This window comes from Tamandua tetradactyla, chromosome 14 (genome assembly GCF_023851605.1).
Source record: "Tamandua tetradactyla isolate mTamTet1 chromosome 14, mTamTet1.pri, whole genome shotgun sequence".
Taxonomy (NCBI): Eukaryota; Metazoa; Chordata; class Mammalia; order Pilosa; family Myrmecophagidae; genus Tamandua; species Tamandua tetradactyla.
In genome coordinates this window covers 91896457-91922526 of record NC_135340.1, presented here as the reverse complement: position 1 = coordinate 91922526, position 26070 = coordinate 91896457, and the positions used below count along the sequence as shown (strand labels likewise).

General features: G+C 46.6%; 2 protein-coding genes across 8 annotated transcripts in view; both read left to right on the top strand.

Moving 5' to 3' along the window:
* The window catches only part of CFAP161 (cilia and flagella associated protein 161), a 58502-nt gene extending 40170 nt beyond the window's left edge, over positions 1–18332 (top strand). Inside the window, exon 7 of one of the 2 annotated variants that reach the window (XM_077128505.1) lies at positions 18202–18332. In XM_077128505.1, the coding sequence (XP_076984620.1) occupies positions 18202–18292 (91 nt within the window). In that variant the 3' untranslated portion in view covers positions 18293–18332. The remainder of the gene's footprint in view (positions 1–18201) is intronic. The other variant, XM_077128507.1, reaches the window with a different exon arrangement.
* A 1592-nt stretch (positions 18333–19924) lies between these two features.
* IL16 (interleukin 16) overlaps positions 19925–26070 on the top strand; it is a 130707-nt gene continuing 124561 nt past the window's right edge. For 4 of the 6 annotated variants that reach the window (XM_077128498.1, XM_077128499.1, XM_077128497.1 and 1 more), the window contains exon 1: positions 19933–20040. In XM_077128498.1, coding sequence (XP_076984613.1) covers positions 20001–20040 — 40 coding nt within the window. In that variant the 5' untranslated portion in view covers positions 19933–20000. Of the gene's footprint in view, positions 20041–26070 lie in introns of all 6 variants that reach the window. The other 2 variants (XM_077128500.1, XM_077128501.1) reach the window with 1 other exon arrangement.

Sequence of the window (26070 nt, the reverse complement as noted above, 5' to 3'; positions counted from 1 at the left end):
TACCAGCTCACTGACTCTCGCAGTAGGGCTGTAGAAAGCTCCAAGGTGGGGGCCACGCCAGAGTTTAAGGCCTTTTCTCCGTGAGCCCTGCCTTTGGCCCCAGGAATGATCACAGATGTGCCCTTTGAACAAGCTGTGGCTGGAGGTGGCTTTGGGTTGAACGGAAAGGAGTGAGGTTAATGCTGCAAGTGGGAGCAGCAGTTCTCCCCATCGTCTTTGTTTCCTGCCTTGTTTTTCTCCTCTTGGCCCTCCTTTCACCTGTTTCGGTCAAGTATCTTCATTCTGAGGTTTGCTCATTTACTCATTGATTCATCCATTAACCTCTGCTACGCCCCAGGGAATAGGGACACAGGAGACATCAGACACACTGTGCTGAGGTGCCCCTTTTAGAGCAGCGTGCAGTCCTCAGCACATGCAGGCACCCTGTCCCGTCACCCGCATGGCTCGTCTGCCCCACGCCCCTGCTGCCACCTGCCTTCACTCCCTCCTGCTCGTTCTGTGGCTGTTATTCTTGCCTCATCTCTATGACTTTGCCTTTGGTTCGCATCCACAGGGATCCGCAGTCCTCTTGCCTTCTTGCCCGTCACCGGGGCCTGGGGCTGCAGAATTCACAATTTTGTGAGATATATAAATAAACACATGTGGCAGGACTGGAGTGTTTACTCATGCAGTGATTTGGATGCGAGCAACAAAGGACTTGTATCCTCTGTTGCTTCTACACTCTTCTTCCCAAACCCCTTCCTCCTGGGGAGGAGCTGGTCAGGTTTCATCCAATCCTGACATCTTACTCCAATGCAATACTTCAGATGGCTCCTTTAGGTAAACTTTTGGCTTTCTTAGGCTTGTGCCATCAGCTCTCCCTTCCCCAGCACGGCCTCTGGTATGAGAAGGGGCTTACCAGGTGCCTGAGCATCAGGGAGAAGGTGGGTCCATGAGCTCTGCTGTTGGATCCTCCCCGAGCTCTTCAGTAGAGCAGGGACTGCCCTGCACGCCGGATGGGGAGCTGCTGCGGGTTAAGTACGTCCCTGCCCTGACCTTCTGTCTGAACTGGCGATGGAGGCCCATGACTGGGGCGATTCATGATCTGGTCTTTCTTTTGGCTTGGTCAGGAATTTGTGGTCCTCCCTGGTTGACCCAACCTCACATCACTGTGTCCTGGTGCTATGGCCTGCTGTGCAACCGTCGGGTAGAGGCCTCTATGTCCCCGCAGCAGGCCATCCCCTGGTAAGCTTTTCAGCCAACCCCCAGCTAACTTCCGTGTACCCTCTTTGACAAATTTGAGCTTCCTGATCTTGTGCAGAGCACAAGTTAGTGCTGACCTCGGGCGTCCTGCCTTCCTAGCCCTGCTGCACATCAGTTTGCTTTCAGGTGACCTCTCCAGGCCGTGCACGTTGTGACCTTCCTCTGGGTATATCTGCAAGGTGAGTCCAGCTTGAATTGGGTTAAAGTATTTCCCTCAACCTCGCTGGAACATTGGGATCAATATGTTACACCCTCTTTCTCCTCTCTTGCCAATTTCCACTCCTGCCCATTATCCTTTGAACCTGAGGAATGGGCTGTAGTCTCCCTACTTCTCTGTGTTACATCTTTCCCTCCAGGGCAGCATCCGAGGTCATGATCTCCCTCACAGGCCAAATATGTTTTCTCTGTGCTATGGGTAAACTAAATTCAGTATCTAGGTGTGCTTCCTGCAAACCAGTAGAAGCAGTGGTAAAGAACAAATTGGGATGCCCTGCCTCATTCCATATATAAAAATTAGCTCTAAATGGATCAGTGACCTAAATAAAAGGGCTAAAATCACAAAACCCTTAGAAGAAAACTTAAGGAAAATTTTTATTATCTTGGATTTGGCAATAGCTCCTTTTACATAACACCGAAGGATGAACAACGAAAGAAAAAATAAATCAATTGGACTTCATCAAAATTAAAACCTCATGTGCAATACAAGACCTTATAAAGAAAAGATATGACATACAAAATGGGGGAAATAGTTGCAATCCATATATCTGATAAGGTTTAACATCAAGAATATATAAAGAACTTCTACAACTCAATAATAAAAAGACAAATGCTCCCATTAAAAGATAGTCAAAAGACTCCAGTCAACATTTCTCTAAAGAAGATATACAGATTGCCAATAAGCACATGGAAAGATGCTCCACATCATTAGGGAAATGCATGTAAAAAACACAGTGAGATACCATTTCTACAATAAATATTATTTAAAAAATTGGAAAAAATAGCCAGTGTTGCAGAATATGTGGAGAAATTGGAACCTCTGTACATTGCTGGTGGAAATGTAAAATGGTGTGGCCACTGTGGAAAACAGTCTGGTGGTTCCTCAAAAAGTTAAGCGTAGAATTATCATATGAATCAGCAATTCTACTCCTAGGTATGTACCCAAAGGAATTGAAAACAGGGACTTGAACAGATACTTGTATGCTAATGTGCGTAGGTAGCTGCATTATTCACAGTAGCCAAAAGGTGGAAACAACCCAAATGTCAATTGGATGGAGAAATAAAAAGTGTTTGTACATACAGTGGAATATTATTCAGCCTAAAACAGGGATGAACTTCTGATACATGCTACTGCATGGACGAACCTTAAAAACTTTATGCTAATGCCAGGCACAAAAGGACAAATATTGTGTAATTCCACTTATATGAAATATCTAGAATAAGCAAATTCATAGAGTCAGAAAGTAGATTTCACGTTACCAGGGGCTGGGGGTATGTGGAGAGATGGGGAGTCATGGTTTAATGGGTATGAAGTTTATGTTTGTATGAAAACATTTTGGTAATGGATGATGGTATAGTTATGGAACAGTGGGAGTGCAATCAGTGCCACTGAAATGGATGCTTAGAATTGGTTAAATGAAACAAAATTGGTTAAAATGATAAATTTTATGTTTCATATATGTTTTTAAAAAACCAATTGGAAAAGCCTTTTCTTGGAACAAAGCTAGCTGATAGTTCTTATAACAACTTTGTTGTTACATATTCAGAAAGCCCATTTGATATGTCAGAAACGGAATGGTTACATTCCTGATTTACTGGTCCCCCCCCCCCCCCCCACTGTCCCCTCTTCTCATCCCCAGGCAGATGAATTCCTCAGGGCATCCAGGAAGAAAAATGCAGACGGAAGTGCAGGAGAAGGAAACACATTAATGCATTTTAAACTATTACTGCCTTATCCAAATGCTGCCGTCAGTAATGGGAGTGAGGGAGCACAGAGCATGGAGGAGCTCTAGGTGTGTTTGAAATGAAAACGCTTCCCAGAGGGAAAGGCATCTCAGCAGAGGGAAGGACATGTACACTAGTCTGTAATCTTGAAAGAGCTGGGCCCTTTCAAAGAATGTGGATTTCAAAAAGTAATGTTAGCTGAACTGTTAAGAACTATATTAGTTTCCTGTGGCTTCTGTAACAAATTTCCACACACTTGGCAGCTTAACACAACAGAAATTCATTATCTCACAGTTCTGGAATTCAGAACTTCAAAATCAGTATCACTGGCCTGAAATCACGACTGTGCAGGGCTGCACACCCTCTGGAGGCCAGAGGTGAGAATCTGCCCCTTACCTATTCCAGTTTCTAGTGGTTGCTGGAGTTTCTTGGCGTGTGGCCACATCACTCCGATCTTGAAGGCAGCGTCTTCAAACCCTTCTGCTCCGATCCTCACATCACCTGTATGTATGCAAGGAGGATGTGTGTACAGGCACCTGCAGGCGTGTCGCATCTTCCTCTGCCTTCCTTGTCTAAGGACACATGTGGTTGCATTTAGGGGCTACCCAGATAATCCAGGGGAACCGCCCCATCTCAAGATGTTTATGTTAATCACATCTGCAGAGACCTTTTTTGGGGGGATGGGGAGCACTTACAGTAACATGCACCGGTTCTAGGGGACTGAGGCATGGGCATCTTTGGGCTGGGGGGAGGTGTGGGAAGACATTTTTCAGCCTACCCAAGAACCATCCCCACAAGCAGTCGAGTTGCCTGTTGATTTGAGTATCTGTAGTGTCCTTCTGATTACAAAGTAATAAATGGTCACGATGGAAAATTGGAGAAAATGAGATAAATGTTGCTAATTTTCCTAGAGAGCTACTGGACTCATATCAGCCTTAAGGTGAGTAATCAAGTGACTTGTGTTAAACCACTGAGTTTTGGGATTTACTTGTGACCATAATATAGCCAAGCCCATTCCAACTAATTTAGTAGTTGGTAGTAGAAGTGGGGTGCCTGCTGTAACAAAACCCTAAGGTATGTGGCATTGGCATATTAGTTAGGCAGCAAGCAGTGAGGAATCAGAGTTGGAGGCTGGAAGAACCGCAGACCCTTTCTATGCACTGGTAAAATACTTGATGAGACTGCTTGGCTGTGGATGGCTTGGAAGGCACACTTGGTTTCTAATGAACTTGTAACTCTAGGGAAAGAGGATGGAGAACAGAAAATTTGCAGTGTGTTGTTTGTTACTGACTGCATTTAACAGGACATTAAAAGGAAGAAATGGCACAGGAAGGAATTGCTGGTTTCCAAGAGTGATAAAAGAGGATGGAGAGAGGCCAGACATTCTGGCCAGTTGGAAAATACAACTGCTTCTAGATGATAAATAGTAAGAAATGGGATTTTAAAAGACTCTCAGCATCTAAAGGCAAATGTCAGATCCAAAACTTCCTGTCCCGTGTAGTGTCTTCTTGGGATCAGGGCAGAAATCAAATTCAGGGTCTGCCCTTCACACCTGCTGCCTCAGGTAGCCTCAAGGTAGCTGTCGCTAAGTTTAGTGGAAGGTGCCCGAGGAAATGAAATGAAATAAAGCAGATCTGAGAAGCAAGGCCTGAAAAACTATGGGTGTGGTTCCTGGAAGTTGGATTGGACTCGAAACAAACAAATAGTAGTAGGCCTACGGAGTTTTGCAAGTCATACTGCCAAAAAAAAAGCAAGAAATGGAACATAGCATCCTGGCCTGAAAGAGCCTGTGATTATCTGAGACCTGTAACTACCCTTGAGACCCCAACCACTCATAGGCAGCCAGTAGGCTGAGACAGCTATTCAGCCCCCAACGACATACTTTCCAAAGCCCACTGTAGATGTGGCCAAGGGGTAATGGAAAAGGAAGAATGTTCCAAAGTGTGTCCTCAGAGAACAGTATAAAAGGAAGTGCCCTCCAGAGAGCAGAATGAAGGACTAAGCAGGGAATCTCCTAAGTGTCTCATTTTATTCTGCTTTGAATGGGAATTCTTACAGCTCCCACACTGAATGCTAGGTGTGCAGAGGGCAGGTTGGCAAACTACTGCCACCAGCCAAATCCAGCCTGCTGCCTGCTTTTGTAAGTAGTTTTACTGCAATGCAGCCATGCCTGTACATCTACGTACTGTCTGTGGCTGCTTTTGCTCTACAGTGGCAGAGTCAACGTAATGGCATTTAGTGGCAGAGACTTTAGAGCCCCTGGGCCTGAAGTATTTCTTCTCTGACCCTTTAAGAAAAGCTTGCACATCCCTCTTCTAGATGTTAGGTGTCTGGACCAAGATGAGCCACATCTCAGATGACTGATGTGGAGAACACTGCCCATCTGCTAGAGATTGATTTTTCGAGCTCAGAAGGGTGCAGCAACTGGATGGGCCTTGAAGTTGTCTCCCATGGGGTGGAAGTGAGGGTTTCTTTGTGGGAGAAGAAGGGAGAAGAGGGACATTTGGTGAGCAGACTGTGGCTGAGACACTGAATGCTCACTGAATAGCCATGTGCTCTCCTATCTGCCTTGCCGTTTGGGCATGGTCATGTGATTAGCTCTAATCAGGGGATCAGACTCTAATCTGAGTTAAGTCAGCATGTGTCATGTTGGGATGAGGCATTGAGAAGCCCTTGAATAATTCTCCCTGCTTTCACCTGTGGTGGAACTGGTGGCACCATGTTGAAATGCTGGGGACACAGTTGGAGACAGCCTGCCTCTGTGAGCACCCCGTGGGAGGTGCCGTCTTGGAGGGTGGCCTGATCACATGAGACTGCGTGTGAGTGAGAAATAACCTTCTGTTGGGGCAAAACACTGAGATTTGGGAATTAACTTTTGTTATTGCAGCTGCAGCTGCTATTCTTGCTGATGCAATATACATCATACATAGGCCACAATAATTCTAGTTTATACTTGAATATGGTTTATATCCAATGATACAATTTTATATTTTTATTATTAATAGCTTACCATGTTATATAAAATAGCGTTTGAAAGCATGACCTTTTATTAACTTTATAATATTCCTCCGCATTATTTTATTAATTATTTTCAACGCTTGGGAAGGTGTGGCAAGAAAGACAAGTTCATTCACCATTTGCATTCAAAAAGAGAAAGCCCAGTTTTTCTGAAATGCGTCTTAACATATCTATTCCCTTTGATCTGTAATTCTATTTCTGAAAACTGATCCTCAGGAAATAATAAGAGATGTGGGTGAAAATTAATGGAAAAGATGTCTGTTTTGATTTTATTTATAATATTGAAGCTGGAAATAATCCAAGAGTCCGAGAGTAACCAGTGGTTACCTAAATAGCAGTGCATGTCCAGGCAGGGCCTGTTTGCAGATGTGGCTGATCGTCACATGCCTGCAGCTTGACAAACAGAATATGGATCTCGTCTGAGAACTGGCAGATTGGATGGCTCTGTCCCTCCCGCTGCACCTATTTGTTCCCTGCTGACTGCCTCTGATTAGGAATGGGCCTGGCCAAGATTTGTCTCCTCTTCATTTCCCTGGCAACTCATGGCTTCTGGCTGTAAAGACTGTTCAGATGGTCTCTTGGACATCAAACAGCTACAGCCCAACATTTGGTTACATAAAGTGCAAATGAATCATGAACACGTGTATTATATTTCCGTTCAAATACACAGGGATTTCAGTTTATGGGAAATGGGCTGTGGGTTGTACAAATTAACACTAAGTTTGGAAAATTGGTAGAATCGCTGAACAGATCCTCAGTTTAGTTATGTCCATCTGCTCTTCCCCCAAATATCCCTCCTTTGCTGAAAGATAGTCTCTCCTCCAAGATGGAAAGCCACATGAATTTGCCAGAGGTTCCTGGGGATTGTTTATTTTGTCCCAAAGCCAGCAAAGACTAAACAAAAGGCCAAATTTACCCTCCCTTCCCCTTGGCTTCTGTGTTGAAACTTTTTAAATTTTTCATCTTTCTTTTTTTTTTTAAACTTTTTAAATTAATTATAAAAAATTAACAAACAAAACATTAAGATATCATTCCATTCTACATATACAATAAATAAATCTTAAAATCATTGCATAGTTGCATATTCATCATTTCTTAGAACATTTGCATCGATTTAGAAAAAGAAATAAAAAGACAACAGAAAAAGAAATAAAATGATAATAGAGAAAAAAAGATTATACATACCATACCCCTTACCCCTCGCTTTCATTTACCACTAGCCTTTCAAACTAAATTTATTTTAACATTTGTTCCCCCTATTATTTATTTTTATTCCATGTGTTCTACTCTCCTGTTGACAGAGTAGCTAAAAGGAGATCCATCTTTCTTTAATCTCCTCTCTGTCTTGAGTCATGTCTCCTTCTTTGCTTATCCCTTAAGTGTTTGGGGTTTTCTAAGGCTTCATGCTTAGCCCACTGTTCTCACTGCACTTTCTAGGTTTCTTTTTTTTTTTTATATCCACAAAAGCAAAATCTTTATTTCACAGGTATAAATATTGATCTGCTTTTATAATCTAAGCTTAACATTCTACAAATTATAAGAAGACATAAAAGACAACTATTCTACCAAACAATAAGGGAAAAGCACAATAGAGATACTTAAGTAAATATTTTGAAAAACATAGTAGTTAACTTTCTCTGTGTTCTTTATACTACCAGTAGCTGATCAACAGCCCAGAATTTCGTTCTTCTATTAAGGTTGCAATAACGGTGACAGCTTGCCTCAAACTCTCCTGTAGCTTCACCTCATCCTGTGGAAAATGTATGAGAAGGCCATACAATAAAATATTTCTTTTTTTTTACTTCCATTGCAAATTCCCTAATCCATACTTGGTTTTCCATTTTCTGACCAAAAGGTATTGATTTATAATCAAAACAATGCACCAAAACAACAACAATGGGGTATAAAATGGAAAGATTACTCTCTTGAAGCATACTTAATAACTTCTGTGTTCCTTGAAAATCAAAGTTCATAACATTTACACAAACAAAATTGTAGCACTGCTCTAAGATGATTTGTTGTTAAATTTAGTTTGAAATGCTAGTGATCAATGAAAGCGAAGGGTAAGGGGTATGGTAGGTATAATCTTTTTTTTTTCTTTCCTGTGTTCGTTTTATTTCTTTTTCTGAATTAATGCAAATGTTCTAAGAAATGATGAATATGCAGCTAAGTGATGATATTGTGAATTACTGATTATGTATGTTGTTTTATTTTGTTCCTTTATTTTTTAATTAATAAATTAAAAAAAAAAGATGAATGACACCTAGTTCTTGCCCTCCATGTCCTCACAGCCTAGTCTGGGAGATGGACATGTGAGCTGATAGTTGTAGGACTCTGGAAAGCACAGCATTAGAATTATGCAGTTGATCTTACGTAGCATGGGAAAGGGGCATGAATTACACTGCAGTGGGGGACATTCAGAGGTGGGTTTTAGAAGTGTGATGCCTGAGCTAGACCCAAAGGGTGAGCAAGGTTAAGGAGGAGAGGGGGAAGCACAGACAAAACCATGGAGGTGAGAAACAGCAGGATGGGACCAGATAATTAGTTCAATTTCCATATTGTTAGAGCATGAAATTTGAGGCAAGTAAAGGTTTAAGTGAGGCTGTAGAGGTGGGCAGGTGTCAGGTCTTACATGCCTTGTTCCAGAAGTTTGGGTTTTATCCAGTAGTTGATGTGGAATCTCAGGGGAGTATTAAGTAGGAAACTACAAAAGTCAGATTTCTGTGGCTATGGGGGAGATTCATTTGAAGGGAGTAAGACTGGAGAGAGATAGAAAAGGTAGAAGTCTCTTAGATCATCCTGGCAGGGTAGTATGAGACCCTCAACCAGGAAGTGGCAGGGAAAATAGAAGCCATTGGGTTTGAGAGATAATTACACTATATATAATTGGCAGAACTTGATTCAAAGTAGGGATTAGGAAAGGAGGAGTCAAAGATAGCTTGTAGATGTGTGGCTCAGGTGATGGGTGCTCTAATAATGGCGCTAGGAGAGAAGACACAGGTCTTAGAAACATTGTCCGAAGGTTGAATTGTGATCCCTTGAATTCATCCTCTTGCTGTGACTGTCCCAAGGGTTCTTCTGGCTCAACGCGCTCATCACCTTCCACATTTGGTCAATTCAGTTGGACTTCAGGAGTCAGCTCTTCAGTCTGGGGACTCTTTTCTGGCCTCTCTGACCTGCCTCAATGAGGTCCATATCTTCTTTGTTCCGACATCCCCCAGAGCTAAGCTTTATCCCTTGAATGCCCCATTGCCATGTAACTGCATCTGTTGTCTCCATCATTCTCCATTAGGGAGCTTCTGAGGTTGGCAATCATTCAGTAGTGGTTTGCTGATTGCTTAATGCATCTCGTGAGGAAATGAAAGTTATTATTTCTGGTGATGGAATCAAATGTTGGTGCATCCGAGAAATGAGAATGGGGCAGAGAGCATCCGAGGTTGGATTTTGTGACAGTTGTTACCAGGATGGTCTTAGGGAAAGAGGAGGGTCCAGAGAGATTTTCAGTATGGTCTGTAACCATCTCATGGAGTGATTGTGGGGCTGTATCAACTTCTCCATGCCCTATCTGCCTATTAGGTGATTGGAAGTTTCACCTGTGTGACTTCTCAACTCCCTGGAGGTAGAGGACAGTCACCATAGGGTATGATACCAGATAGTTCAGCTACCAGGGGAGAGGAGAAAGGCAAGTGGTAGGAACAGCAAGATGGCAGTGGGAGGCCACAGTGAGGGTAGCTCAGCAGGGGCTTTAGTTCTGGCTTTTCCCTTGGTTCCTTGCCAGGGTAAGATGAGCGTAAGCGGCAAGTGGGATTCCTACAGAGGGAAATAACAGGAATAGAATAAGTTTTCAGGGTCAAAGTGTGGAAGAGGCAGAGGCTGAAGAGGTGGAAGAAGGAGGGGTAAAAATTCCACTAGAGAAACAGTTGGGCTGTGTCCACTGCAGACTGTTTAAGCATGGAGACTGTGGCCCCAGGGAACTCCAGACCAAAGGGATGGCTGATTTTGGAAAGGCCTCAGAGCCTGAGAGCTACACTGGTGATTTCTGCTGGCTCTGAGGTCAAAGTAAAAGAAGAGAGAAATATGAAACGGCCTGCGGAGAGCAGGGAAGGCATCCTAGAGGGAGCAGGAATGCCTTTGAGATTAAGCTCAAATGCATGTCCTCCATAAAGTGTACTCTAGGTTCTCATCGTTGGAGCTCCTCTCCCTCTGTGTGCTCACTGTGGACCCTTACATCAGTCCAATCCACCCCCCACACTGTTCTGTTAGCTTCCTGATTTTGTTCCATTCTGCCCTTTGGACTCAGGGGTGGGATTTGGTATTTGCAACTTGATTCTTGGGCCTCTCTTGAGAACTGGGCTCTGGATTTCTGTACCAAATCTCTGTATATCAAACTGCCTCAGAAGGAAGACTTGGCCCTGGGTGGACCATTGGGTTATTGCAAGTTGATATCCAGCCAAGTACAGCCAATCCCACGGAGAGGTGGGATTCAGACAAGAGTCCTTTGTCCCCTGGTTTTAGCATGCTTTATCAGCCTCTGCCTCGGCATTCCAGACAAGTTTCTGCCTCCTCCAGCTCTCTCTTGCTTTACCCCCTGAGAAATCTCTCCACTGGAAGACCAAACTAACTAGAGGAAAGAAGAGCAGAGCTCTCTTGATCCTTCAGATGGTGAACTTATTATCTATTTATACCCACCCCCCGCGGGAGAGCAAAGACATGACACCCTAAGGCTATCCATGGGATTTTCATGTTGGTTCTTCTTCCCAAGTATTCCTGTGCCCTATCAGCCACTCTCTGGGCCCTCTATTGCTTCCTGGGCCCCTGTCTGGACTGGTACTAGAGTAATTATACTTCTTAATTCTGTGCTTCAACAGGTGGTCTGGCTGAGACCATGGATGGCCAGTCAGACAGTCAAAGTGGCCACCTGTGTCTGTCAACAACCTGCTCAGTTCCCTGCCTTCTTGTCTAGCTTGGAGGTGATAACCCAGCTTTGAGGGCATTTCACAATGTGATGCTGACCACGGACTGCCTTAATTAGGAGAGAGAATCAACTGAAGTCATTAACAAAGTGCCTAGCACAGAGTAAACATTAGCAGCACCATCATCATCATTGTAATGTGTTGATTGTGTCTCTCCCAAAAGATATGGGACCTGTGAATATGATCTTATTTGGAAATAGGGTCTCTGCAGTATAATCAAGTTAAGATAGAGTTATACTGGTTTAGAGGGGTCCTTAACCCAGTGACTGGCGTATTCATACAAGAAAGGAGAGGAATATTTAAAATTAGACAAGAGAAGACACAGATGAGAAGATCACGTGAAGACAGAGGCAGAGATTGGGGTTTTGATGCCACAAGCCAAGGAACATCAAGGATTGCCAGAAACCACCAGCAGCTAGGAAGAGGCATGGAACAGATTCTCTCTCAGAGCCTCACAAGGCTCCAAATCCTGCCAACACCTTGATTTTGGATTTCTGGCCTCCAGAACTGAGAGCAAGTAAATTTCTGTTATTTTAAGCCACCCAGTTAGCAGTACTTTTTTCATCATCATCGTCATCACCACCATCACCTTTACCATCATCCCATCGTCATCATCACCACCATCACCTTTACCATTATTCTCATCACCACCAGCACCATCGTCACCACCAACACTGTCACCCCATCATCATCACCATCACCACCATCACCTTCACCATTATTCTCGTCAGCAGCAGCACCATCATCACCACCAACGCTGTCACCCCATCATCATCACCATCACCACCATCACCTTCACCATTATTCTCATCACCACCAGCACCATCATCACCACCAACAGCGTCATCCCATCGTCATTGTCACCACCATCACCATCACCATTATTCTCATCAGCAGCAGCACCATCATCATCACCAGCACCATCATCCCATCGTCGTCACCATCACCTTCACCATTATTCTCGTCACCACCAGAACTGTCATCCCGTTGTCCTCATCACTGTGGTTCTTTACAATCCTTGTAGATGATGTCTCCATTTCCCCCTGTCCATGTTACCCTATGGAACTTGTTCAGGCAGCTGGGAGCTTGAATTGAAGCAGTATGCTCCTGGAGCCGAGTAAGCAGGCTTTGTACCTGAGACAGAAGACAAGCTGTAGTTCAGGGAGGGAAGCCAGAGGACCTGGAGTCTGGGATTCCATTTCTCAGCAGTCAGTCTTGAGTAGGGAAAAACGTGGAGATACGGAGCAAGGCAAGAGCCACGGGGGGTGGGGGTGGAAATCACGAGGAGCACCTACGAGCAGGAGCAAACACAGAGCTGGCTTTGAAGCAGCCTCATGAAAGCTGGCACCTGCTGTGAGGTTTCTGCTCCACCAAAAGATGACTTGGGTCCAGGCCTATGAGAACAGAAGAGGGCATTGCTGGAGGGCAGGAACAAGAGTTACTGGCACCCCACACCATGGGGCCTGGCACAGTGCAGATGTCCAGGATCCTTGGTGCATTGAATTGATTTCTTGATGCCAGATACAATTATGAGTTTCTCTATAGCATCTATTCTTGCTTTTTCTGGTTTGCTTCTTGGGACTACTATGTAGTCAACTTGGTATTTGTAGCATGTTGTGAGTTGGTCATGGGTAAATAATGATAAATACGTATATATGTATACACACCTGCATACATATGCATGTGTGCATGTATTTATATTTGTGTGTTTATGTATTTATAAAGATGGATAGATAGATGTGTTTTGTATTAAAACAGTAGAAGGTATTTGGGGCAATGAAAAGGTTTTGGTAATGGTTGGTGGTAATGATTGCACGACATTGTGTATGTAATTGACAGCACTGATTTATATATATGAATGTGGCTAAAAGGGGACATTGTAGGTTATATATGTTACTAGAATAATTTTTTTTAAGAAAAGCAGGATTATACAATACAAACAGTGAATGCTAATGTACGTTATGGACTATAGTTAATGGTACAATTATAAAAATGTTTTTTCATCAGTTGTAACAAGTGTATCACACTAATGCAGGGTGTTAATAATAGGATGATATATGGGAATCCTGTATTTTATGCATGATTTTCCTTTGACTTTACGAAATTCTCTAATAAAAAGAACAATAAAAGGCTTCCAGAATAAAATGAGTCCCTTGCCTTTGGGACCCCAGAATATATTTTATGATAAGTTTAAAATAGAGGATGAGATAAAGTATTTGTGAAAGTGCTTTCAAAAGTACAAAGTGCTTGGAAGATTGACAGAGCAAGGTCTAGCCATCTCTGGAATTTGCTGAAACATTTCCCTGCTTGAGGAACCCATGTGGACAAAGGAGGCTCTGACCAGAGCAGCTTAAGTCTTCTAGTTCTAGTTTGCAGTGAACTGGTCACAGCAGGATGATGCAGTGAGTTCTCCACTTGTCAGCCTCCTGGCCGGGGCATTGGAGAAGAATTCGAGTGGCAGAGAAGTGGCTGGCGTAGATGGCCTTCAGGACTCGTGTGTGTGCGACTCTCAGTCCCTGAGAAAGTCCGTCTCCCTTCTAGGCTCAGCATCTCCGTGTGTATAATGAGAGGGCTAATTTGGGACCTGGGTTTTCCACCTGGGTTCAGCAGAGATCTAGGGGGCTGCTGAGGCATGGTAAAGAGGGGATGGGGTAGGAGGCAGGGCAGCAGACTCATCACCTTGCCTTCAGCCAGAACATCTTCACACTTATTTATCTATTGGAGCTTCATGTAAGATGTTTGAAAAATGCACCTGGTCCTCCTAAAAGCTTGCATGTCACGTGATAGCTCACCTCCACACCCCTCCGGCTCCAACGTGGACGTTGTAGGACAGTGCTCACCCAGGGTTGGGAGTGGTCACCAGGGCTCATCACCTTCCCTTCTGTGGCTTGTGGGTAGGTTCTTTCCGCTCATGCAGCTTTTCAGGTCTTTGGTTCAGAAACTGCAATAGAGGCTTTTCTGGCCTTTACATGAGAATACTGGCTTTGAGTCCCACCTCCATCATCTCTTAGTTCTGTGACCCCAAGGATATCCCTCACCCTCTCTGAACCTCCTTTTCACATCTGTAAAATGGGGCCACTATGAGAATTTAAAGATGACCTATGTGATAGGGCATTTCTTTTTGAACTATGAGGAGGTGTAGGAGTTATTGATGTCATTGTTAGGTTATTACTATTTAAGCAGGTTTTGGGTTTTCCAGAATGATCCCAGGTGACCTGATGTAATTTTAGGCATTTTCCCTGAGATTTAGGATCACCAAATCTCCTAGTCTGTGTGTTTGCCTTCTTTGAATGTTGAATGAGGCTCAATTTGTCCTTGATTTAAAAAATCATACAATATCTTAAATGCTATAATTTAGACTATCTCTATAATTTTCTGCTTACAAAAATAAATGATGAAGGCAGTGAATGTTTTATAACTAATGAGTTGGCAGAGTGAGAAAATTTATTTTTAGGTGCATTTCCCATCCACAGGGATGATGGTGCTTAGATTAATGGTTACACATCAAACTGAAAAGTAGTTTACTGGCTTTTACTGAGCCACTGCCCACTTCCTTGGTGCCACTGCTATGCGGGCTATCATAGGTCACCGTAAGTGGCAGCTTGATCTGTGAGAATGTGCGGGAAGTGACTATAGGTCGAAGAGACTATGCTGACCTCTCCTGATTAGAGCCTGTGGAATACTGCAGGTCATTTGTCACTTGCTGCACAGGGTATGATGGAGAATGAAGAAACTAAGTCTTGGAGGTGTGTAACTTTGGATGATGCTCGTAGGCAGTGGCTTGGCTTTTTCTTCAATGAGACCTGTCAGGATCAGCTGGGAACTCAGAGACCCAGGCAATGAAGAAGGAAAGAAGTGGTTTGCTGGGAACTGGTCCTGGGGCTGCTGTGGGCCTGGTCTCTAGGGAAGACCATAAATCCATTTTCTAATGGTGGGGTGGAGTTTGACTTAATTTGGAACGTCTACTGTGGAAGCAGCCTGTGCTGGTTGGGGAAGTAGCTTGTGGCATTGGAAGAAGGCATCAGGTTCTTAGAAGTCACTAAAGTAGCTGGGCTGTACAGTCCAAGAAGGGGATGGGGCAGGCTCTAGGCCTGCAGGGAATGGCCAGGTCAATCAATGGAAGCAGGAGGTAAGCTTAGCAGACCAGGCTATGGCACAGGAACTGGGGGAACTCAGGGCTGACCTGAGGCAGGGGAATCCTGTGCCTGCAGCAATGAGTGTCTTTGTGGGCCTCACCAGCCAGGTCATCTGAGCTCCCAGTATCCTGGCATCTTGGCCAGAATTGGCTGAGGGCTGGCCAACACCCAGCTTGCAATTGCAGATATCTGTTGCTTTGTGCATAAGGACTAGCCAAAGAAAAGGATCCACCCCTCTGCAGTAAGCCCAGTCGCGGGGCCTGCTGAGCAGGTGAGAGGGCTCTAACAAGTTCACCGTCCTTGGATCTTAGCCTTGGAGGGCCAGCGGGGGGTGCTGCTGATGGGAGCATAACCAGAGGCCAGGAGCAGGAGGGAGCCTTGGAGGGTGGGGGGCGGAGGCCCAGTGTCCCCGGGCAGTTCAGTAACAAACACAGCCGCCCGGGCTTTGTCACAGGCCCTAAGTGAGACCACAGGGGAGGTTTTGTGTAGAGAAAGGGGCCAGGTAGAATGGACGGAGAAAATAGTGAGAAGATGCCCCCCAGTCCTAGCCCTGCTCTTACTGAGGTTATCATTGAGATTGGACCGTTTAACACCCTCCCCATGCACCTCAGGCTGGGGGCCGTTCTGAGGGAGCGGAGATGCGCAAGGAGGCTTGGTGGTGATTTGGGACCTTCTGCCTTGAGCCGCTGGTGGCCAGAAATTCAGTGTCAAAGAGTTTTTCATCTCAGCCACTTCTGGGTGGGGCGTTCAGGCCAGCGTGCCCCAGTTCCAGCTTAGTGTCACCACCGCCTCAAACCCGGGACAGTCAGCATGAAGGCCTGGCCTCTGGCTGGGGATTCCTGTGCAGGGAAGTTCCCACTGGGGCCCCTGGGAACTCAGATAGGACGAAACTGGCAGTAGCAGTGCTGAGAGCTGGCATGGAGGGTGTGTCAGAGGTGTGCTCAGTGGTGAGGAAAGCGTTCAACTGGTACTTCTTAAGCATCTGCTCTACGCCAGGCTCCATTCTAGGCACTTAGCATAAATGAGTGAACACAAGGTAAATAAGTGAACTCAGCAAGGACGCAGCCCAGGTGTGGGCCTGAGCGCAGGTCTGGCCCCCCGAGGAGTGGGGCTTCTACTGTATATGTATGGGGTGTGTGTGTGTGTGTGTGTGTGTGTGTTTCTTCCTTTTTGATAAGAAAACAAACCTGTTCCTTCTGGGAATACTTAGGAAAAACAGGGAAGAAGAAATACGTAAATAAAAAGTGCTCATACTTTCACTAACCAAAGATAGCCTCCCTGGCATGTTACTTACTGAAAAAATCAGATGTACAAACACAAGATCTTCCTTATTTCTCTGTAACAGAATTTAGCTCTTAAGCCCCTGTTTCCACGGAGGATGAACAAATAATTTTTCCAATGCTAAGTAAATTTAATTACTTCTGATGAAAAACTCAGTCTCCCCTGCATGACCGCTCCGTCCACTTAGGACTGCCCGGCGTGGCCCTGCTGCTGGGGTGGGCTCTGGGCTCCTGCTCAGGCTTGGGGGGTACTACTCAGTACCATGCTGGGGTGGGCGGCCTTGGCCACGGCCACCTCTGGTGCCATTCACTGTGACATGCCCCATCACCTCCCCTTGTCTGGGGGGCTCTGTCCATTGCTGCTGCAGCATCTGGTTCTCTGTACCCACATGGGTCACTGCTTCCCCCACTTCCAACTGGCATGAGCTCCCAGGGTCAGTGAGAACATTGAGGCATTCCTGGGTTCATCTCCAAGGCATAGGGACTGCTCAGTTGTCTTGGGCTAAATCCTCTAGCCCAAGACGGCTCAGGGAATGTCCCAGGACCTTTGTTAAATATCCCAGGTGTACACATCCCCTCCCGGTAAGCCCAAGGTACCCAATGAGGCTCTTTCCTCCCAAAGGCCAGGAAGTGGGACGTAGGTCTGTGTGGTCTCCCATCCCTGGGGTGATTGCCCTGTCTCCTGGTGCCAGCTTCAGGAAGGGGCAGAGTGGGGGACCCCTCAGCTCCCAGCTGCGGCCTTTGAACCCCATCTCTTCTCCGATGGGGCAGACCTTTACTTCCTTTTGGATAGGAAAAAGCTGCTTCTCCTCCATCACATGCTCTTATCAGATCTGTGGTTGGTGGTGTATGTTTTGGGTTCTGAATCCTCTAGGCTCTGCTTCTCATAGTCAAAGTGAAGCTTATGGCATCAAAGAAACAAATAAAATAAAAAGCAAATAATGAATAAATCAAATCAAATGAAGAACAAGCCGAAATGTATTAGTTTCCTATTGCTGCTATAACAAATTACAATAAGCATAGTGGCTTACAACAGCACAAGTTTGATGTCTTTCAGTTCTGGAGGGCATACGTCTGAAGTGGATTTTACTGGGCTAAAATCAAGGTGTCAGCAGGGCTGGTCCCTCCTGGAGGCCCTAGGAGGAGCCCGTTTCCTTGCCTCCTCCAGCTTCTAGAGGCCACCTGCATTCCTTGGCTTGTGGCACCTTCCTCCAGCTGTGTAGCCTCTCTAAATCTCTCCCTGAATCTGACCTCCGCATCGGTTACTGTCTTCCATGTTAAAAGACTCTTGTCCTTATATTGGACCCACTTGAGAAGTCCAGGAAAATCTCTTTATTTTGTCAGATCATTAGCAACCTTAATTCCCTCCTGCCATATAACAGCATAATTTCAGATTCCAGGAATTAGGGTGTGGCCATCTTTGGGATGCTGTTATTCTGTCTATCTCACCAAATCATAATCCCATTCTCAAAGATTAATTCATGTGATAAAAGCCATGGCTTTCAATATTCTAGTCTTTGCTACTGATAGAACAATATCTGCTTAGGTGTTACAAGGCCAGTCATTTGACTTTAGATCTTTAATCACTTTTTTCCCTCATTATCCCTGCAGACGGTGTAAACTGGAAGCTGTCGCTATTGAGGGGGTAACATACTGGATATTGGAAAACCCAAATGGACACGGGGAAGCTTATGGAAAATAAAACAACTCAATTTTACAGCTCCAGATCTGGTCATGTTTCATATTTGTGGATTATACTATACAACCTGTTTTTGTAAACGGATTTATTCACTTGTCCATGTGATGCAGGCATCTTTCTAAGATAATGACTGTTACTTTATCACATCATTTGGGTTTCCGTTCATTGTCCCCTAGTTTATTTAGCCCACGGCCACAGTGGCTGCAGGTGGGCACCGGGAAACTGAAAGGCCAGTTTCCGCCCCTCACGATGCAGCTGCTGCATCCTACGGCTTCGGGGCCTGGCCAGTTAATTATTTAATGGGAGCCAGGTGAGGCTGGCAGCAGGGACCCCAGCCGGCTTCACCTGAGTCTGGGGAGCTGCGTGGACTTCAGGTGCTGCTGATGGGGTTTTTTTTGGCAACCTGCATCTCCGCCTTGAGAAACAGTTAGCTAAGGGGTGCATTTGGTGGTGGTGGTTGGGGGAGTTTGGGGGGCTCATGGGGATGTGGAGGTGCACCGAGAGGAGTGGTTGTGAATCTGGGGCAGGCCACTCCCCGAAGCACTGAGAGGTGGCAGTGTGATCCGCCGAGGCGTCAGAGGCAGCCCTCGCCAGGGTCCATCCTGGAAAGCCTGGGGAGGTGGCAGGTGACCGGAACTCAGGAGCTGACCGGCATCTGTCTCGCTTGCTTCCCTGGTGCAGGCTTTACCTTCTGTCCAGTCTCATTTTGCTGTGTGCAGGAAACCGCCATGCTCTTACATGCCTGGGTGTTATCTCCGCCTGCTTTCTGCTGTGACTGTCTCCCCACCTCTTGGGTGTTCTTCTGGGGTCTTCCCTGGGGATCTGAGAGTGTAGGGGGGTCTGTTTCATCTAGTACGTCTTGTCCAAGACCACAAACAAAGCCTCCTGGTATGAAGGCAGGCAGGGGGAATTGGGTCGAGAGGGCTGAGACATTTCACAGCGCAGTGACAAGGGCTAGTGTCCCCTTTCCTCTTATCCCTCCTCGTCCCACTTGGGTGGGAGTCAGAGCGCCTTCTGTTTGTCTTGGTGAAGGTCAGCCTCCACCTTCCCCGGACACAGCCTGCATTCAGCATGAGCTGCCCTGCCCAAGCCCTCTGCAGATTTAATGAAAGGCGTTTTCACTTGGATTAAACAGGCACTGTGTCTGAGTGTGGTGTGTCGAAGGAGAAAATGAATCACTTCAACTTTGGGCACGGATTTTAGGTGTTTTGTTTGTCCCATGCAATTACACAAACACGCCAGAACTAAAAAAAAAGAGGGGGGGGGGGCGAGATTGTAGTGTCTGAGATGACCTAAACAGTTTAGCACATTTTCCATACATTAGTCCTCAGAAAGAGCTGCATTCTGCCCTCTCACAACAGACTCTGCGTCCAAAGGAAAGTTTGAGGTTTTACATTTCTGTTTGTGGTACAGGAAAAGGGTTATGATCTGAGGGCTTGATTCATGAAATAACATTGCCTTTATACACGTTTGCTTTGCAAGGAGGGCAGGAGTTAGTTGGAAAGGACTGTGCTGAAACGTTAAAGAGTTGCTGGCAGAAAGGAAAGAGATTTTTTTCCCCCTCCCTGCTGAGGAAAAACAGTTCTAACGAGGAGTTACTTTGTAGTTTTAACTCATATTCAAATACTTTCAGCCGTCGGAGCTGTCGTTCAGTCCCCCACTACGTCTTGACCCCCGTTTGGAGGGACTTTCCAGGACTCTCCGCATCCTCATGAGTTTGCAGAAGAGCGTCTCCCCGCGACGGGAGAAGGGTGAGTGCAGCGGCTGCTTCCCCATCCCAGGGGCGCGGGGAGGTGGGGATGGAGGGTTTAACCCTCCCGCCAACCTCCTGGAGGGCTGAGGCGTGGTTTTGGTTAAGCTGTGCAGTGTGGGTGTTTGTGTATGAGTGTGTGTACACGCATGCACGTGCATGTGTGGGGACACGTGTGTACACGTATGTAGTGTGTGCGCACGTGGGTGTGACACAACAGGGCATAGTCCCTGTCGACCTGGGGTGGTCCTTGCCGAAGCTGGCTGAGCATGCAGCGCACATGGCGGTGACCCCCCCTCCAGGGGTCTGGGAGTCCTGCACAGGGCAGAGCGCCGTGGGTAGATCCGTAACTACCAGGGTGCCCACAAGCTGGGCTCAGGTTTCAGCACGAAGCAGAGCGAGAAGGCAGCTACTCAGCTTCTGGGGCGAAGGGAGCGCAGGTCTCTGGACCCGGGGTGGGGGCCTCTGAGCCGCGCAGCTCTGAGAGCTGCAGGGGCCCCCAGACACCGCAGCCAGACTCCCCGCCTTCCTGTAGGTAGATCCCGACAACTCTTTTATTTATTTATGCATTTTATAGAAACCTTCTTGTGCTCTGGAAACACAAACAAGGATCAGAGGAAAGGATTTTAACCCCTTTGCCTGACTTTAAAGTCCACACTGGCGAAACTTCAGGTCTGTTGTAACTTTGGCATAAGAGAACAAACACATGGTTTTCTTTAAAGAGGAAAATGAGGCGAGTCAAAGGCACATTCTGATATTTCCAGCTCCAAAGAGATATGGCGAGAACCCTGGGGTCTGCTGAGTGCCGAGGAAAGGTCCTGGGCAGTGGGGACTGAGTGGAGCCGTGGGGTCTGGTTGCCTGGCATGGAATCTCGGCTCGAGAGTGACAGGCTACTTGATCTGGGGAAAGCTCTTTAACCCCTCTCTGGCTCAGTTTCCTCATTTGCAAAGTAGGGCAGGACTAGAGAAACATTAAATAAGATAAAGCTTGTGAAATGGCCGGAGCTGAATATATATGCATTAGTGAGAACGTGCCAGTTGAGATTGACAAGCATGCCATTCTCCAATGTTTGTATAGCAGCCGGCCCCCAGCTTCAGGGGCCTGTGAGTGAAACAGAACCCAGGGGCTCAAGAGAGCGCCTGGCCTCTTTCTCCTGCAGGAAGTGGGGATAAGCATTCAGAAAATTTCCTTAGGGTGGTAAAATACATGGGTGCAGTTACTCACACTGGAGACTCTTCGAGGACAGGACTTGACCTGGTATTCAGTAGGTGCTCAATGCTTGATGAGATCATTTTACTCACTTTCATCCACAGGGAAGTTTGCCACTTCCTATCTCCGGGGCATCACTGTCCTGGGTCAGGCTTCCCTGGTAACAGACTCTGAGACAGAGGTCTGTGAAGGAAGCTCGCTAGTGTGTGCCCTTGGGAGCACACCTGTAAGGAGTGAGGAGACAGAAGGAGAAGGTGGACTGTGTCGCGGCTGCAGCCGAGGTTCAGCTGATGCCATGGGGCATGTCCCCTGCATTGGCCAGTCATCGGCTATGAGATGCCCCTGGGGCCCAGGCCACACTGGGCAAGGCAGCTGCTTGATTGAGAGCAGTTCCTGGAGAGGGACTCAGCTCTGAGCTGTCTGTGGCCACTCTTAGGTCAGTTGGGAAGGAGTGCCTTGGTCTCGGGGTGATATTTACTGGCCATTTGCTACAGGCCTGGAGCTGTGCTTTGCTAGGGACGCCATGACCAGGACCCGTGTGGCCCCTGCCTTATGTCCTGGGGAGGCAGATTGAAGAACAGAGCAGCACAAAGACATGATTGGGGGCGGCGTTTTGGAGCGCCACCATGGAGACGTGTGGAGAGAGGTCGCTGTCGAGGAGTTTCTGAGGAGGTGATGTTTCAGTTGACACCTGACAGATGAGAAGGGGCTGCTCTATAAAGGATGGGGAGGTGGGCATTTCCGGCAAAGACCCCAAGATCAGAAACACCTTGGTTTGTTAAAGGAATTAGAAGAAGTTCAGGCTGATGGAGCAAAGCGAGCAAAGGAGAGAGTGTCAAGGGCCAACGTCAGAAATGTTAAAATAAATTTAGATTGAAAGGCTAGTGATAAATGAAAGCGAGGGGTAAGGGGTACGGTAGGTATAATCTTTTTTTTTTTCTGTTATTGTTTTATTTCTTTTTCTGTTGTTTTTTTATTTCTTTTTCTAAATCGATGCAAATGTTCTAAGAAATGATGAATATGCAACTATGTGATGATATTAAGAATTACTGATTATATGTGTAGAATGGAATGATATGTTAATATTTTTGTTTGTTTGTTGTTAATTTTTTAAATTAATAAATAAAAAAATGAGAAAGACCTACAATCCTTGACCCAATAATCACACTTTTAGGAATAGAGCCTACAGATGTGCTCACACATATTCACAGAAATGCTTGTACCGGGACATTTAGCGCAACAACGTTTGTTATAGCAAAAGACCGGGGAAAGTTTCCATCACTAGGGGACTGGCTAAATAAATTAAAGTATAGCTTTACTATGGAATAAATGCAACCATTAAAAAGAAAAAAAAAAGAGCCAACGTCAGAGCTAGAAAGAGACCTTATTGTGTGGTCCTCAGTGGGCCTGGATTAGAGTTTGTGTTTATTCTTTTATATCCAGCGGGTAGCCATTGAAGGATTTTAAGCAGGGCATGGCCAGTTCTGATTTGTCTGTTGGGAAGTCAGGTCTTGCTGAGGAGAGCAGAGTGGGACAAGACAGAAATGAAGAGAGTTGGTAAGAGAGGATGGTCACGTGAACCAAAGTGCTGGCTTTAAGGATGGAGAGACCAGGACAGATGACACATGCATTACGGGGCTGAAAGTCACTGGGCTTGCTGATGGTGAGAAAAAAAGACTGAGGGTGGACTCACAGGTTTCTGCTGGAGCAGCTAAGTGCATGGTGGCATCATATACAGAAATAGGAAGGCTGTGATGGAGCCATGGTTTAGGCAGGGGGACCAAGAAAAAGCGAGGAAAACCCAGGAGAGCCTGATGGGACCTAACTGTTGAGTGGGGGCCTGCTGACTGGGATTTCGCCATTGTTATTTTAGCAGCAGAAGCCTCTCTTCAAATCAATGTGCAAAAGTTTAGTATATAAGGAGGAAAACGTGGAGATTGTCTGGCTAAAACGATTGGGACCCACGGAGCCCTGCCACCTGCTTTTCTCTTGCTCCCACTGAAGTCAAGTTCTCCCGTTTTCTGGAGCCCACGTTGAGAAACGCTGGGTGTCCCTGGAGCTCCTGACAGCTCCAGCCTCCAGAGACTTCTTACAGAAGAAAGGTGTGCTCAATCCAAAATAGACTGAGCAAAAGATATCCACAGCGTGGCCTCAACTGCACCCACTGTTGGGTTGGACTCATTCCCTCATTGAGTGGAGGTGACGAAAGGGGCCCCCTGCCTCAGCCAGCTCAGCCTCTCACCGTTATTTGTGAGAAGACTCTCCTGTGGGGAGGACTGGGTAAGAGGCAGTCTGCATGCTTCCTTTCTAGGAGAGGTAGATGTTAGTAACTGGCTATTTAACGGGTGAGGAAACTGAGGCTCAGTGGAAATGATTTCCCAAGATCAGAGAAGAAATTTGAGGCAAGCTGGACATGGAATCCAGTTTCCAGATTCCTGGCCCAGAGATCTTCACTTTATGTCACCATTTAGTTCGGTAATATTTATGGGGAAGTTACCATCTTGGAGACTGGAGGAACTCAGAGAGAATATGAGGCATAATGACTACCCTCAGGGGATTCACGGATTAGTTGGGAGAATAACGCTGAGGCCAACGCAGACTGCATGAGACAGTCTGTAATTAAATGTTCTTCAGAGTGGTTCTGACTGTACGTTCTAACAGAACGTGGAGGAGGCATTTCAGGGAAGGCTTCATGAGCCTTAAAGGAATTGACTAGACCCAGAAAATGGAAACAGAGACCTCAGGAGGGGATATCAACTTAAATCAGTCAGAGAGGAGAAGAGGTCTTGTACTTCAGAGTCGAGAGAGAGGGGCAAGGGGGAGAAAACTTGGGCTCAGCTCGAGGGGAAGATGTGAGCCAAGTAGTGGGAGCTGAGATGAGTAGATTATAGTGCCAGGTCGGAGGGCGAGTGTAGCTTATTGTGGGTTCTTGAGCAAAGGATATGCCTGGAAAAAAATTCCTTAGGGAAAGAAGTGGGATTGGGATGTTCAGAAGGACTGTGGTTGGGTAGACGGGGGGCAGGCTGAAACGAAGTGCAGAAAGAGAAGTGGGGGACTGGGGTGTGGGGTGCGAGGAGGGGGTGATTCCATGGACTGCGTCAGGAGCAGGGTGGCTAGGACTGGGTGAGAGATGGCAGAGGAAGGGGCAAGCGTGAATACTGATGTCCCTGCAGAGAGGGGACTGGGGGGTGGGGTGCAAGGATTTAGGGAGTCAGGTGAGATTTTATAGCAGAAGGTTTGTAAGGCTACAGAATTAAATGAAACAAAATCTGGCTGTATCAAACCCTACAGCAGTTGTGTGTCTTTACTTCCAACCTTCAGATGCAAATGCAGCAGCTTTACGAGTTCAGCTGTTGGACAACTGGGCTGTAATTGAACGTGTCCAGTTAAATTCTTGCACAGCAGTGTGCCCCTTTCCATGTCTGCGACCCCGTGTGCCTGTGTACAGAGTGGATGGAAGGGGACTGGACTAGGGCTGGCCTCTGAGAATGCTTCCAGCTCTGCCACGTTGCAGAGGAAGAATCTGAGCGTGAGAAGGCGGTGGACGGCTGTGTCCACCATGGCAGTCTGGTCACAAGAACACATGCCTCAATTCCTTCTGCTAGAAGATGGGAACCAAGAAACTGGGGCGTCCCAGCCAGTCACATGGGGAGACCCTTGTGACTCCCCATGCCCTACTGGCAGCAGGGAGGGGCTGGGCAAGTGAGAAGCAGAGGGGGTCTCTGCTTAAGGCTGGGGGATGGGGGAGTGGGGTTTGAGGGGAATTCCCTCTCAGCCTGCCACTTCTCCCAGGAAAGATAAATCCACCTGAGACTCTGCTGTACATCTCTGATGGTTAATGTGCCCTGGACAAGCATGTATGTATGTAGCTGGATTTATTTTATTGGACCTTCCCCCAATTTCCTATTTATTTTTCATTCTGCAAAACACCTGGAATTCATTTTCAACAAATTATTTACTTAGAGCATTGCATGTATCAGGCACTGTGCTGGGCTCTGAGGGTTTATTGAGGCACTGAACAAACACCTGCACCCACACATATAATTGCAAAGAGGCCGATGTGCTCTGGGGCACTCTGTCAGGGGACTGGCCTAGTCCGGTGGGTCAGGCAGGGCCTCCCAGAGCAGGTGCTGTTTGAGGATGTGTGGGAGTCGGGTCAGGGCAGGGACGGAGAGGAACGGCACGTTATATAGCAGGGTTGAGAGAGGAAATCACTTCAAACCTTAGTAGTGTAACCTGGCCACTGTGAGCCTTCTTATCACACACCCATCCAGCCTGTTTTTTCTTGCAGGGTCTTTTAAAATATAATCGTGGTGATGCAGCTCAGGAAATGAGGGCTGTTTTGCTGGCAGAGCAAGGCCTGATGAGCTGTTCTCTGTGGGTTCCAGCCAGTTGCCTGTGCTCGCCACACCTGCTGGCCATCACCCGCGTGTGCAGGCATAGTCGTGAGGCCCCTGGCTGTGCACCTGAGCGTCTCCCTGTGGTCGCAGCAGCTCTCTTCTGCCCGATGCATACTGGCACCGTCCCTGGTGGGGGCCGTTAAGGGCTCCAGTTCATTTGCTCTCCCCAAACCACCCTATGGGGCAAGCACTGTTCTCTGCATTTCAGACGTGAACCCAAGCGAGGCACAGCAGGTCAACCACGTGGCAAGTGGCGGGACTGAGATTTGGACCCAGGCAGGGCCGTGGCATCAGCTGTGCCCTCAGCGCGCTGTCCTGCCACTGAAAGATAACAGTAGCGCCACCCACACGTACACGTGCACTTTTTGCACATGTGTATTTTCACTCGACGTCAGGTTAAGGATAACTCTTCTGTTGCTGC